We start from the raw sequence: 16,099 nt of genomic DNA, 5'->3' as shown, positions 1-16,099 counted from the left end.
CACAGGTCTTGCATTTAATTAGAATTATAGAACACAATGTTCACTTCGTTTGAATGAATGTGATTTTCTTTCACCTCACACAGCTGTAATGGCAGAGTATGAGCCAAAGATCGAAGTTCAGTTCCCGGAAAGTCTTCATGTCACCAAAGGATCATCAGTGAAACTGGAATGCTTCGCCTTAGGAAAGTAGGTCTCAACTGGGATCATTATCTAGAACACTGTAGCAGCATCACGTAGTCTGCATATGGAATTTAATATTCTGAGAATGTACTCTGTTAGTCATGGCCAGAGATGGCACACATCTCCCATGGCGCACACCACTGTTAGATACTGTTGTTACTGAAAGTATACACACCCCTTGCACAGTCTTCACATTTTTCTGCCTTAAAATGACATCTAAAAATGAATAAAAATGGATTGTTTTCCCTATTGATCAACACAACCTGCTCCACATTTTCAAAGTGAATGAAAATTATCGAAACCTTTAGACATTACTAAGAAATACAAAATGAGGATGTCTTGATTGCGCATGTCTTCACACCCCGGACTTAATACTTGGTGGAAATACCTTTGGCAGCCATTACAGCTGTGAATCATTTTGAATAAGATTACCAACCTGGCACAACTTATCCATTGTTTTTGTCAAAATTGCTCAAGCTCAGTAAATTTGGTTGGATCATTGATGGACAGCAATATTTGAAACTTATCGGTGATTTCTTAAGCAGATATAAGTCAGGACAGAGACTGGACCATTCAGGAACACTCAACACCTCTTAGAAAGCCATTCTGGTGTGTTTTTGGCATTACAATTTGTGTAATTGGCCCACAGAAAAATACAACTCTATCCCAGGGTTAGGTTTTCAAAAGACTGTGGCAGGTTTTCCTCAACAGTTTTACCAGGGCTTTGCTGCTTACATATTTATTTTGATCCTAACAAATTCCCCAGTGAGCATCAGGTGTTGAGTGTTTCTGAGTGGTCTAGTCTCAGGCCTGATTTAAATCTGCTTGAAAATCAGAGACACAATTTTAATATTGCTGTCTATCAATGATTCCCAACCAAATGTACTGAACATGAGCAATTTTTACAAAAACAATGGACATGCAGTATATTCCCCTAAGAGTTGTGAAATTAGAATATTATTTCAAATGATTCACAGCTGCCAAAGGTGTCTCCACCAAGTATTAACTCTGGGGTTAGGGTTAGGGTTAGGGTTAGAGTTAGGGTTAGGGTTAGAGTTAGGGTTAGGGTTAGGGGTTAGAGTTAGGGTTAGGGTTAGGGGTTAGGGTTAGGGTTAGAGTTAGGGTTAGGGTTAGGGTTAGTTGCCAAAGGGTTAGGGTTAGGGTTAGGGTTAGAGTTAGGGTTAGGGTTAGGGTTAGGGTTAGGGGTTAGGGTTAGGGTTAGAGTTAGGGTTAGGGTTAGGGTTAGTTGCCAAAGGTGTCTCCACCAAGTATTAACTCTGGGGTGTGAAGACATCAAGATATTTCATTCTTTTTAATTATTAATAATTTGGAAAATGTTCTATATCTTTCTTTCACTTTGAAAATGTGGAATAGGTTGTATAGATCTGTAGGGAAAACATCTAATATAATCCCTTTTTAAATTTGACTGTAAAGCAGCAAAATGTGAAGACTGTGCAAGTGGTGGGTAGACTTTCACTAGGCACTGTATCTATGTCTGGCAGCTAATGTCTTAATACTAAGTGTCAGTATCAAGCATGTGGCTGTGGTGACCTTTACTACCTGACCTCTCCAGCCCAGTGCCTGCCATCACATGGAGGAGAACAGATGGGAATCCCCTCCCTGGCAAGATGAAAATCAACCATTCCAACGGGGTCCTGGAAATACCATATTTCAGACCGGAGGATGCTGGTGCATATGAGTGTGTTGCAGAGAACTCCAGGGGAAAAAACATCGCCAAAGGGCAACTCATATTCCAGAGTATGATCGCTCACAATGTATATAAATTAACAGTTGTATGTTGCTTTTGTGATATGTGATAATGAATTGAACTGTACAGAAGGTAATGAACAGTCCAAATCATGTTTTTCATGAAATTGGATGATATTTGGATGAAACCAGATCAAAGTATGATGACCAAAGTATGAAAAATGACTTTTGCTTCTACATTGATAAAGTTTGATCATAAAGTTACTGGACCCCACCCCCCTGTCAAACACTTGGATTCAGGAGGGATTATTAAGGGGATACGGTAACATGACCTTAACCCTCTCATTTTAATACAGCAATGGTAAGATGATATTCTCGTACCTAATTTAAATAAGTACCGCCTTGTAACCAACATCGGAGAAGGCGTGTTTACAGTGGAGCGTGGTTATATATAGCTAGATAGCTACTCTACTGATGTCAAAATTTGACCGTAGGGTGTCAGCAAATCTAATTAAAAGTTTACCCTATTCATCTATGACAAACATGTGTCCCCTTTCGTCTGTGTCTGGTGTTAGCGAGTTACTGGCTTGCTAGGTCTTCAGCCAGCATGAAACAAATGGGGGGAGGGTAGTTCAAAACTCCGACTCAGTTTTCAAGTCAACACATCCATCAGCGCTGCCGCAAACCACATCACAAGAGACAAAAGGGAGATGTATAAAACATTTTTGACATCATTGATGCAATTTCGATGTTGTTTGACTTGCTTTGTGTATCACCAAATTAGTTTGCGATTATTTTGCTGCAACACTGCATTCAAGTTGCTTGACATAGGCGTTTCGAAGAGCTGTCGTCCTCAAGGAGAAATCATGAATATAAGCTCCCTGCCCACTCAGCCTGTCTGTCTTTTCAAACTTCCTGGTAGTTAGCCATGAGAGAGAAAAAATGAATCTCAAATATTGATCATTTCTAAACAAAACAAATACTATGGGGATATTTTAGTCACTCAAAATTCTATTTTACATGGGAATCAGAATGACATTTCTGGACCTTTCACTTTATTTCCCATCCTTGTAGCTGCTTCTTAATATAATAATACATCGATTAAAAGCAATAAGTTGTTTTCAACTTTAAATTCTTAACATGAAATATAACTAATAATAACTAACACATTGTTTGAATGCTAATGATTTTATCTGTCCACTGTTTAGCTAAGCAAGTCTAATTAAAATATCTGGTCCATAAATTATGGTCATAAGTCAGGCCTGGAAAACCTTTTGCTCACTCTATGAAACAGCATTATAAAGACAGGATAATCTGGAATTAATGTGTACCAATTAACCTTTATGTTTAGTCATTCTGAAGAGGCTAAGTCGTTGTCTTGCCAACTTGAACACTGCCACAACCCAGTTGGTCCTTAGAGAAAAATTCAAATTGCATCCCAAGCTTAGGGCAGCTTTCAGCTCTACCATACAGCTATTCTTTGTGCCATTCATTTTTGAAGGATTTAGGCCAATAAAGACCAGTTTTGCATTAGAACTGTCAATATAGATGCTGACATTTTGAAACTAAATTGTGATATTTATTCTCCAGATGTTGAACATCTGCACTGGGTCCAGACGTTAAAAGATGCTCATATGGCTATTGAGGCTAATCTTCAGTGGGAGTGTAGGGCGAGCGGTAAACCTAAACCCGTGTACAGATGGCTGAAGAATGGGGAGCCCCTGGTGTTGGAGGTGAGAATGACTACAGAATTTGAATGTGTAATTGTGTAATCCCATTAAGAACTAGTCTAAACATCTTAAGACCCCTTTTTATCTCAGATCAAAGACATGAGATCAAACATTAAGCCAATTTTTATTTCAAAAGTCTACCCATCAAAGTTTGCTGCAAAGGTCACACACAATCATCAGAGATATTACAATCATCAGAGATATTACAGGGCATAAAAAACTGATACACGCAGGAAACTTTTGAGTGTGAAAAACCGAGCAGCCTTGTAGTTCTTAACACAAACTGGTGCGCCTGGCACCTGCTACCATACTCTATTCAAAGGCACTTAAATATTGTCTTGCCCATTCACCCTCTGAAAGGCACACATACACAATCCATGTCTAAATTTTCTCAATTGTTTAAAAATCCTTCTTTAACCTGTCTCCACCCTTTCATCTACACTGATTTAAGTGGATTTAACACGTGACATCGATAGAGGATCATAGCATTCACCTGGTCATTCTATGTTAATGTTTTCTATACTCAGTGTGCAGTACCAGTCAAACTCAAACGTTTGGGCACTTATACTCATTCAAGGGTTTTTCTTTATTTTTACTAGTTTCTACATTGTAGAGTAACAGTGAAGACATGATGTAGTAACCAAAAAAGTGTTAAACAAATCAAAATAGATTTGAGTTGGGAGATTCTTCAAAGTAGCCACCCTTTGCCTTGATGACAGCTTTGCGCACTCTAGGTATTCTCTCAACCAGCATCATGAGGTAGTCACCTGGAATGCATTTCAATTAACAGGTGTTTCTTATTAATTTGTGTAATTTCTTTTCTTCTTAATGCGTTTGAGCCAATCAGTTGTGTTGTAACAAGGTAGGGGTGGTATACAGAAGAGAGCCCTATTTGGTAAAAGCTCAAATAAGCAAAGAGAAACGACAGTCCATCATTACTTTAAGGAAAATTTCAAGAACTTTCAAGCGCTGTGATGAAACTGGCTCTCATGATAACTGCCACAGGAAAGGTACACCCAGAGTTACCTCTGCTGCAGAGGATAAGTTCATTGGTCAACAGCCTCAGAAATTGCAGCCCAAATAAATGCTTAATGGAGTTCACGTAACAGACACATCTCATCATCAACTGTTCAGAGAAGGCTGCACGAATCAGGCCTTCATGGTTGAATTGCTGCAAAGAAACCACTACTAAAGGACACCAATAAGAAGAAGAGACTTGCTTGAGCCAAGAAACACGAGCAATGGACATTAGACCGGTGTAAATCTGTCCTTTGGTCTGAGTCCAAATTTGACATTTTTGTTCCAACCACTGTGTCTTTGTGAGATGTGGAGTAGGTGAACATATGATCTCTGCATGTGTGGTTCCCTGTGTTCCATGTGTACGCTTAGTGGGACTATAATTTGTTTTTCAACAGGCCATTGTCCCAAAACACACCTCCAGGCTGTGTACGGGCTATTTGACCAAGGAGAGTGATGGAGTGCTGCATCAGATACCTGGGGCCAGATTCACAAACCTTAAGGAAAAAATGGCAGTTAAGAAGAAATTTCTTCTTAACTATAAACTTAAGAAGAAAGTTAAGCTAAGTTGCTATTCCTCCAAAAGGTTATTGGAAATTCTCTTGCGTTATTTCTTATGTTTCTCCTTAAGCAAAAAGTTAAGAAGAAATTAGATTCTTGAAAATTAAGTTATTGGAAATGTTCTTTAAATTCCAAGATAGCTAAACCCTTGTCTTAAACTCAGGACAGTGAGAGAAAAAGCTCATGAAAGCAATTGAACATGTTTAATTTGTACAAACTTCATCTGAAAGTTTCAGTATTTATTGTTTTAGAATAGTAATCTCAGTTGGAAATTTGCTACCATGATTGCCATTGCTAGCTAGATAGCTAGCTAAATTGGTTGCCTAGCAACAAAGATCTTAAGAAGATACGTAGGAAGATATTTGAGGAGTTTGTAAGAAAATCATTAAATCTTAAGAAATTGTTGAGGAATTGCACTTACGAATTATCTTATGAACTTCTTATTTTTTTATTAAGCAGCTTCTTAAGTTTTTGCGTAAGAATTGTTTTGTGAGTCTGGGCCCTGGCCACCACAATCACCTGACCTCAACCCAATTTAGATTGTTTGGGATGAGTTGCACCGCAGAATGAAGGAAAAGCAGCCAACACGTGCTCAGCATATGTGTGGAACTCCTTCAAGACTATTGGAAAAGCATTCCAGGTGAAGCTGGTTGAGAGAATGCTAAGAGTGTGTCAAGGCAAAGGGGGGCTACTTTGAAGAATCTTTAACACTTTTTTGCTTACTACATGATTTCATATGTGTCATTTCATAGTTTTGATGTCTTCACTATTATTCTACAATGTAGAAAATGGTAAAAATAAAGAAAACCCTTGAGTGAGTCGGTGTCCAAACTTTTGACTGGTACTGTATATTTAAGCAACACGGCCCGAGGAGGTATGGTATATGGTGCCTGGACACAGCCCTTAGCCATGGTATATTGGCGATATATCGGCGATATATCACAAATCCCCGAAGTGCCTTATTGCTATTATAAACCGGCTACCAATGTAATTTTAGCACTAAAAATAAGTTTTGTCATACCCATGCTATACCACGGCTGTCAGCCAATCAGCATTCAGTGCTTGAACCGCTCAGTTTATAATTGGAGTTTTATCACACGTCACACATCCTATACTGAGATGTGTTATTGAGGGTGTATCTCTCTTGTTACCAGGACAGGATACTTGTAGAAGGTGGACGATTGGCCGTATCCAGGATCAACCTGTTGGACTCTGGGATGTACCAGTGCCTGGCAGAGAATGAACATGGAGCCATCTATGCCAGCGCTGAGCTCAAGGTTGTAGGTAAGTATGTCTGGATGACTCTAGTCTGAAGTATTTGTTTTGTCTTCTTTTAAAAAGCTGAAGCCAGAGACACAGCAAGGTCAAGACATGTACTAACGCTGTCAGTAGAAATTAACAGAAAGTGAATATCAGCTGAGCCATGGTTTTTAGCCACATTTACATAATTACTTGATAAAGAAAGTCAGCCAGTGGTTTTTCATGAAATTACATTTTTATAATTGACTGTGATGGGTTTGGCTGATGCATACATACGGTAGCTAGCTGCTGTGCCACTGCCTCGTCAAAGAGAACAGAATGGTTTGAACAGGGTTTGTTCTGTTCCCCATGCAGCCTCTGCACCCGACTTCTCCAAGAGTCTTGTGAAGAAGTCCATGCTGATCCAGAGAGGGGGGGAGGTGATAATGGAGTGCCGTCCCCATGCGTCCCCTAGGGCCTCCATTTCCTGGCGGAGAGGGGGAGAGTTTCTGAAGGACAGCAAGAGGTACAGTCGCAGTCGCAATAGGATCGTTCCATGAAATTAAGTGCCTTTTTGTATTTTAGGTAGAAATTTTGCACCAATATTGAATTTTAAAACCCAGTTAAAAAGTCATTTCTGAAGATAAATCACATGAAATAAATAGTGATTCATTTATGTCTGTCCCTCATTTTAAGGTCAACCCTGTTACGTGAACTGAACTCTCGTTTTAATATGTTTAAACTATTCCTTTTTTAATTTAAAATTGTTTTGTTTAAGAAACATTGAACAGTCATTGAGTAAAATGCAGGTGAGCTGGTTCTACAATTTCTTTGCCATTTTCTGGTGTTTTGTGGTGGAAAACTGAGCGTGTCGAGCATAACACAACATCAACCCTGTTGCCCATAGATAGACAGCTAGAAATGTTTTACAATTGCATTTTTGGTCAAGCTTGCATTCAATTGCATCTCCCTGTTGCACACAACAGTCTTCCATCCCCCTGTCACAGGGGAATTTATGGCTGATTTTGGAAGAAATCGTCAACCCTGTTACGATCAACCCTGTTACTTTATTTGGCACTTAATAGGCACTTACTATAGTATTTTTCTCAAAAGGCACCGAATTGGTGGAATGACCCAATAACAGTACCCATCGCTGCTCATGCCATTGATGGCTCGTGTATAAGGGCCCTTCTCCTGGGAACTTGCTAGTCTCTTGGGCTCAATGCTGTTTATGTCTCTAATCAAGGGGACGATGATGTGGTGAGGGGGCTTTTTGCTAACATTCTCTCTTTTGCTTGTAGTTCAATAGAGATGTCCAGGACCTTGCCAGCGGTCTGTATACCTCTGTATTCAGGGATGTTCTATACAACACCTTCACAGTTATGGTAGGGACTTTCATGTTCATTATGATGACCTTGGTCTTTCAAGCTTGTATTCAGCCATGGCTATAAATGATTCCTTGTAACCTCTCATGCAAGCCTCACAGCCTCACAGCTTCACAGCTGACAAGTTCAGTTGAGGTACTAGTCTTAGCACAGAAGGTCTGTGGGGACAGTGGAACTGCTGCATAACCATGCTGCAGCTACACTAAACTATAGTGAATTACTGTACTGCAGTCCTTTGAGAGAAAGACTCTGCCAAGAGCATGCTGTGGACCAAGAGCTGGAGAATAACATATCCAGTATACTACCGCCCTCTCTCTCTGTCTGTCTCTCTCTGTCTGTCTCTCTCTCTCTGTCTCTCTCTGTCTCTCTCTCTGTCTCTCTGTGTCCGTGAGAGAGAGCAAAAACAAACTATGTGAACCCTTTGGAATTACCTGGATTTCTGCATAAATTGGTCATCAAATTTGATCTGATCTTCACAACAATAGACAAACAGTGTGCTTAAAACTAATAACACACAAAGTATTGTATTTTTCTTGTCTATATTGAATAGATCATTTAAACATTCACAGTGTAGGTTGGAAAAAGTATGTGAACCCCTAGGCTAATGACTTCTCCAAAAGCTAATTGGAGTCAGGAGTCAGCTAACCTGGAGTCCAATTAATGAAACGAGATTGGAGATGTCGTTTAGCGCTGCCTTGCCCTATAAAAAACACTCACAAAATTTGAGTTTGCTATTCACAAGAAGCATTTCCTGTTGTGAACCATGCCTCGAACAAAAGATCTCAGAAGACAATTGTTGACTTGCATTATGCTGGAAAGGGTTACAAAAGTATCTCTAAAAGCCTTGATGTTCATCAGTCCACGATAAGACATTGTCTATAAATGGAGGAAGTTCAGCACTGTTGCTACTGCAGTCCACAAAAAACTTTGCTACACGTCTGAAGTTTGAAACAGTGCACCTGGATGTTCCACAGCGCTACTGGCAAAATATTCTGTGGACAGATGAAACTACAATTGAGTTGTTTGGAAGGAACACACAACACTATGTGTGGAGAATAGAAGGCACAGCACACCAACATCAAAACCTCATCCCAACTGTAAAGAATGGTGGAGGGAGCATCATGGTTTGGGGCTGCTTTGCTGCCTCGGGGCCTGGACAGCTTGCTATCATCGACGGAAAAATGAATTCCCAAGTTGATCAAGACATTTTGCAGGAGAATGTTAGGCTATATGTCTGCCACTTGAAGCTCAACAGAAGTTGGGTGATGCAACAGGACAACTACCCAAAACACAGAAGTAAATCAACAACAGAATGGCTTCAACAGAAGCAAATATGCCTTCTGGAGTGGCCCAGTCAGAGTCCAGACCTCAACCCAATTGAGATGCTGTGGCATGACCTCAAGAGAACAGACATCCCAAGAATATTGCTGAACTGAAACAGTTGTATAAAGAGGAATGGTCCAAAATTCCTCCTGGCCGTTGTGCAGGTCTGATCCGCAACTACAGAAAACATTTGGTTGAGGTTATTAAATCCAAGGGTTCATGTACTTTTTCCACCCTGCACTGTGAATGTTTACACGGTGTGTTCAATAAAGACATGAAAACGTAAAATGTGTGTGGTGTTAGTTTAAGCAGACTTTGTTCGTCTATTGTTGTGACCTAAATGAAAATCAGATCAAATTTCATGACCAAATTATGCAGAAATCTGGGTATTTCCAAAGGGTTCACATACTTTTCCTTGCCACTATACTTTACATTACTCAGCCTAAACATCAGCGCCACAGGTAACTTCCACAAAGCTGTGAACGATCTGAGAGACCAGGCAAGAAGGGCCTTCTATGCCATCAAAAGGAACATAAAATTCGACATACCAATTAGGATCTGGCTAAAAATACTTGAATCAGTTATAGAATCCATTGCCCTTTATGGTTGTGAGGTCTGGATTCTGCTCACCAACCAAGGTGGCAACCACAAAATGGGACAAACACCAAATTGAGATTCTGCATGCAGAAAATATCCTCTGTGTACAACGTAAAACATCAAATAATGCATGCAGAGCAGAATTAGGCCGATAACCGTTAATTATCAAAATCCAGAAAGGAGCCGTTAAATTCTACAACTACCAAAAAGGAAGTGATTCCCAAATCTTCCATAACAAAGCCATCACCTACAGAGAAATGAACCTGGAGAAGAGCCCCCTAAGCCCCCTGTTCACAAACACAGACCCCACAGAACCCCAGAACAGCAACACAATTAGACCCAATCAAATCTTGAGAAAACAAAAATAGAATTACTTGACACATTGGAAAGAATTTTCAAAAAAACAGAGCAAACAAGAATGCTATTTGGCCCTAAACAGAGGGTACACAGTGGCAGAATACCTGACTACTGTGACTGACCCAAAATTAAGAAAGTCTTTGACTACAGTGAGGGAAAAAAGTATTTGATCCCCTGCTGATTTTGTACGTTTGCCCACTGACAAAGAAATGATCAGTCTATAATTTTAATGGTAGGTTTATTTGAACAGTGAGAGACAGAATAACAACAAAAAAATCCAGAAAAATTCATGTCAAAAATGTTATGAAATGATTTGCATTTTAATGAGGGAAATAAGTATTTGACACCTCTGCAAAACATGACTTAGTACTTGGTGGCAAAACCCTTGTTGGCAATCACGGAGGTCAGATGTTTCTTGTAGTGGGCCACCAGGTGTGCACACATCTCAGGAGGGATTTTGTCCCACTCCTCTTTGCAGATCTTCTCCAAGTCATTAAGTTTTCGAGGCTGACGTTTGGCAACTCGAACCTTGAGCTCCCTCCATAGATTTTCTATGGGATTAAGGTCTGGAGACTGGCTAGGCCACTCTAGGACCTTAATGTGCTTCTTCTTGAGCCACTCCTTTGTTGCCTTGGCCGTGTGTTTTGGGTCATTGTCATGCTGGAATACCCATCCACGACCCATTTTCAATGCCCTGGCTGAGGGAAGGAGGTTCTCACCCAAGATTTGACGGTACATGGCCCCATCCATCGTCCCTTTGATGCGGTGAAGTTGTCCTGTCCCCTTAGCAGAAAAACACCCCCAAAGCATAATGTTTCCACCTCCATGTTTGACGGTGGGGATGGTGTTCTTGGGGTCATAGGTAGCATTCCTCCTCCTCCAAACACGGCGAGTTGAGCTGATGCCAAAGAGCTCCATTTTGGTCTCATCTGACCACAACACTTTCACCCAGTTGTCCTCTGAATCATTCAGATGTTCATTGGCAAACTGCAGACGGGCATGTATATGTGCTTTCTTGAGCAGAGGGACCTTGCGGGCGCTGCAGGATTTCAGTCCTTCATGGCGTAGTGTGTTACCAATTGTTTTCTTGGTGACTATGGTCCCAGCTGCCTTGAGATCATTGACAAGATCCTCCCGTGTAGTTCTGGGCTGATTCCTCACCGTTCTCATGATCATTGCAACTCCACGAGGTGAGATCTTGCATGGAGCCCCAGGCCGAGGGAGATTGACAGTTCTTTTGGGTTTCTTCCATTTGCGAATAATCACACCAACTATTGTCACCTTCTCACCAAGCTGCTTGGCGATGGTCTTGTAGCCCATTCCAGCCTTGCGTAGGTCTACAATCTTGTCCCTGACATCCTTGGAGAGCTCTTTGGTCTTGGCCATGGTGGAGAGTTTGGAATCTGATTGATTGATTGCTTCTGTGGAAAGGTGTCTTTTATACAGGTAACAAACTGAGATTAGGAGCACTCCCTTTAAGAGTGTGCTCCTAATCTCAGTTCGTTACCTGTATAAAAGACACCTGGGAGCCAGAAATCTTTCTGATTGAGAGGGGGTCAAATACTTATTTCCCTCATTAAAATGCAAATCATTTTATAACATTTTTGACATGCGTTTTTCTGGATTTTTTTGTTGTTATTCTGTCTCTCACTGTTCAAATAAACCTACCATTAAAATTATAGACTGATCATTTCTTTGTCAGTGGGCAAACGTACAAAATCAGCAAGGGATCAAATACTTTTTTCCCTCACTGTATGTACAGATTCAGTGAGCAGCATAGTCTTGCTATTGAGAAAGGCTGCCGAAGGCAGACCTGGCTCTCAATAGAAGAGACTATGTGCACGCTGCCCACAAAATTAGGTGGAAACTGAGCTGCACTTCCCAACCTTCTGCCAAATGTGTGACCATATTAGAGACACAGATTTCCCTCAGATTACACAGACCCACAAAGAATTTGAAAACAAATCCAATTTTGATAAACTGACATATCTATTGGGGATATACCACAGTTTGCAATCACAGCAGAAATATTTGTGACCTATTGCCACAAGAAAAGGGCAACCTGTGAAGAACAAACACCATTTGTAAATACAACCTATATTTATGTTCCATTTTGTACTTTAACTATTTGCACATCATTACATACATGAAGGGACGTCGCGTGCGCCATCCGTATGGTTAGTGAGAAAGTCCATGTTGCAAATGTACCCTCCCTTACTAGACGTCCGACCACGTCCGATAAATCCGCGGACGGCGTCGGGCCGCTCGCGGGGGCCGGATCTTCCAGGAAGTCATCGAACGGAGTCTCTCGGACCTTCGGTTTCCGTTTAATTAAATTTTCAAATTTTGGTCATTTCCTTGCAGTCCCGGATTATTCCACGAGAGGGCGTATGGAATCATATTGCAAATGTAACATATATCACCAATCGCGACACGGCTTTTTCTCCTAAACGGAAGATAATTCGAAGACGAAACTCGGTCTGCGTGGGTTTGGCATAATGGGCAGTTGGCCCCGAACAGGATGGAGTCGAGGCCTCGACGCTTTTCGAGTTAAGGCTATTTTTCTGGGATTGAAAGTCAAAGAGGAAAATAGAGTGCTGATTTGACCGCTTCACATCAAACTACATGAGCCTACGGTGTCAGGAGAAAAGGAACCATGCATTTACCAATGTTCATTTCAGAGAAATTGTACAATGACACATTGGTGATATTCAACAACAATAGGTTTTTTTTTCAAAAAAGTTACATATCCAGTTGCAGCGTGTTCAGATGAGTCCGTTAAGGCAGGTTTCGGAGCTCTGCGAGATTTCTGTGATTTTCTGTGATTTTCTGAAACAACACACACTTGTTCAACCCTCTGTAAATAAGTCAGTTCTTAAGAGAAACACTTAAAACTCAATATTCTATAAGAGCCTAACGTTCAGATTCCTGTGTCAACCAGAAATGCCTTATAATGGTGTCATAGGGGCTGTTTTGAAGGGTTAAAAAGGTCAGATCTTTCCACAACTTCATATGTGTGACTAGGCAACCCTCATGAACTGTAAATCAGTCATTTATCCCATCAGATGTCAAAGAAAAGCTCTCTCAAACACACACACAGAGAGGACGGAGTGACACAGTGCGGTTCTTAAAGACACAAAGAGCCTGCAATGGCATTACCATTATCTCTAGGCTGAGACGAGTTCAATGAGATGCCCCGCTTGACCGTAGCTTGCTCGGTATGAGCGCAGCGACCGTGAGAAAACTAGGCCCAAAATGAGGCCTGCACCAATATGTCAAGTGCTTATGGGTGACAGTGAGAGAACCATTAGGGTTAGAAGCACAATTCAACCTCAGGAGCGTTCCTGAGGTCCTCCCGATCTGTGCAAGCCTAACCTTGACCCTGTGGCATTAACCCTTCACAGTGAAAAGAAGGTGTTTAGATCAAACTGTGTGCAATGACTTCTCTCCCCATAGGAATACATTGACAATTCTCCTAAATTCAACCTGAAGTCTATGTGGGTTATGAATGCCTTATGAACCTGTATTCTATAACAATCCATCAGGCTACTGTGAGGTCTACCTGTGTCGATTCTAAGGTTCCTGGAGCAACCGGAAAATGTTAAAATCACCCTAGAGCTATTGTCATATAAGCAACCTGCAGATAGTGAAAATCACGCAACTCAACCATCTGTCATTCAGTCAATTCTTAAGGTAGAGACTTCATATTCAGGATTCTGTTTATGTCTAACCCAAAGACAACGTGTGTTGAGTAAGAGCTTCCTGTGACAACCGGAAGTGGTTAAAAACAGCCAAGAGCTATTGTCATATAACCTGCACATACTGAAAATCACGCAACTCAACCCTATGTCATCCAGCCAATTCTTTAGGTAGAGACTTCATATTGAGGATTCTGTATATGCCTACCCCAAAGACAACGTGTGTCTATTCTTTTTGCAAAAAAAACAAAAACACACACACACAATTTGGCCATAGGGACATAGTGTGGGGCTTAGAGTCTTATACCGCCTTCAATAGTTACTTTCGTTCAAACGATTCAAGAACCGTCAGACCTAGAGCTCCGAAATTTTAGAAACCTGTTCTAGAGCTCAAGTCGATAGTGCACGGTGATTTATGGGGCTCTAGAAGGTTCTCTGACCGAGAAACCGCCTCGTACATTTGCAATATTTTCAATTCATTTTGAATATCACGGACATGGCGACATGTAGAAATGTCCCAGAGTCGCAAGACTAGGTGCATTGAAACCGGCTCGGCCCATAGAGACGGACCCCAATATCTCTGTCCAATAGCTCATTCAGGGACCCCGTAGTAACGCCCTGAAAAAGTGGATTTTCAGCACCAATTAGGCCATTGCTCGGGCACCGAATGACCTATCGAGCCGAAACTTCGGATTCGGGGTCGCCTCACATAGGCCTACACATAATGTCAGAGCTGGACCCGCAGCTATAACGTAACTATGTGTTTTAGGTTTTTTTATGGTTAAAATTGAAAGCACTGTGAATTATGGGCCTTCTCTGACATATGTGATAGTTGGCTTCTATACGAGTTGGAAAAAGTGGATTTGGTGTCAGATGCTATCAGTTTGGTGTCAGATTGACATCTAATTGACTGATGGACGCTGACTGCTGGGTGACAAGCAATGGAGAGGAACCACAGTCACTGCCCGGCCATCCCGAGTTCATCGGGCCAGTCAATTATGCATTTCTGCAGGATTTTTGAGCATGCCTAAATTTGTAATGCTAAATGCCCATTAAATCATGTTGCAAACGTAACGCGCTATATTGCAAACGTAACGTGCGTTTGCAATATGATTCAACAGCAGAAAATATCACCAAAGTTGACATGATGAAATCAACACAATGAGCGACAGAGAGGAACCACAGTCACTGCCCGGCCATCCCGAGTTCATCAGGCCAGTCAATTATGCATTTCTGCAGTATTTTTGAGCATGCCTAAATTTGTGATGCTAAATGCCCATTAAATCATATTGCAAACGTAACGCGCTATATTGCAAACGTAACGTGCGTTTGCAATATGACTCAACAGCAAAAAATATCACCAATGTTGACATGATGAAATCAACACAATGAGCGATAGAGAGGAACCACAGTCACTGCCCGGCCATCCCCAGTTCATCGGGACAGTCAATTTTGCATATCTTTAGTGTTTTTGAGCATGCCAAATTCGTGATGTTGAGGCCCATTGAATCATATTGCAAATGTGCATCCGTGCACATGGTGACCCGAAATGGGTTACCAGGAGTAATTTTTTAGAAGGGTTTTAAATGCCTTTAGGGTGGTGCAAGGGGTGCACGGTTGGGTAGGGAGCACCTTCCATCAGTGCCCATCCAGTATAAGGCGCCCCTAGTCATTTTGGACATTTTTCAAAAAATCGCTAAAAAACGACAATCCCACTTCTCTCATGTCACCATCAAGTCATGGAGAGGAACCACAGTCACTGCCCGGCCATTCCCAGTTCATCGGGACAGTCAATTTTGCATATCTTTAGTGTTTTTGAGCATGCCAAATTCGTGATGTTGAGGCCCATTGAATCATATTGCAAATGCGCATCCGTGCACATGGTGACCCGAAATGGGTTACCAGGAGTAATTTTTTAGAATGGTTTTAAATGCCTTTAGGGTGGTGCAAGGGGTGCACGGTTGGGTAGGGAGCACCTTCCATCAGTGCCCATCCAGTATGGGGCGCCCTTAGTCATTTTGAACATTTTTCAAAAAAAAATCGCTAAAAAACTACAATCCCACTTGTCTCATGTCACCATCAAGCCATGGAGAGGAACCACAGTCACTGCCCAGCCATCACCAGTTCATCGGGACAGTTAATTTTGCCTTTCTGCAGTGTTTTTGAGCATGCCAAATTCGTGATGTTGAGGCCCATTGAATCATATTGCAAATGCGCATCAGTGCACATGGTGACCCGAAATGGGTTACCAGGAGTAATTTTTTAGAAGGCTTTTAAATGCCTTTAGGGTGGTGCAAGGGGTCCA

General features: G+C 41.4%; 1 protein-coding gene across 1 annotated transcript in view; it reads left to right on the top strand.

Moving 5' to 3' along the window:
* LOC115207539 (contactin-4-like) overlaps positions 1-16,099 on the top strand; it is a 124,532-nt gene that overhangs the window by 87,764 nt on the left and 20,669 nt on the right. The window contains exons 7-11 of the mRNA XM_029774695.1: positions 84-186; positions 1,754-1,938; positions 3,478-3,620; positions 6,350-6,479; positions 6,810-6,960. Of these exons, the coding sequence (XP_029630555.1) occupies positions 84-186; positions 1,754-1,938; positions 3,478-3,620; positions 6,350-6,479; positions 6,810-6,960 (712 nt within the window). The remainder of the gene's footprint in view (positions 1-83; positions 187-1,753; positions 1,939-3,477; positions 3,621-6,349; positions 6,480-6,809; positions 6,961-16,099) is intronic.

Source organism: Salmo trutta, chromosome 14 (assembly GCF_901001165.1).
Source record: "Salmo trutta chromosome 14, fSalTru1.1, whole genome shotgun sequence".
Lineage (NCBI taxonomy): Eukaryota > Metazoa > Chordata > Actinopteri > Salmoniformes > Salmonidae > Salmo > Salmo trutta.
This window is presented reverse-complemented; position numbering and strand designations above follow the sequence as displayed.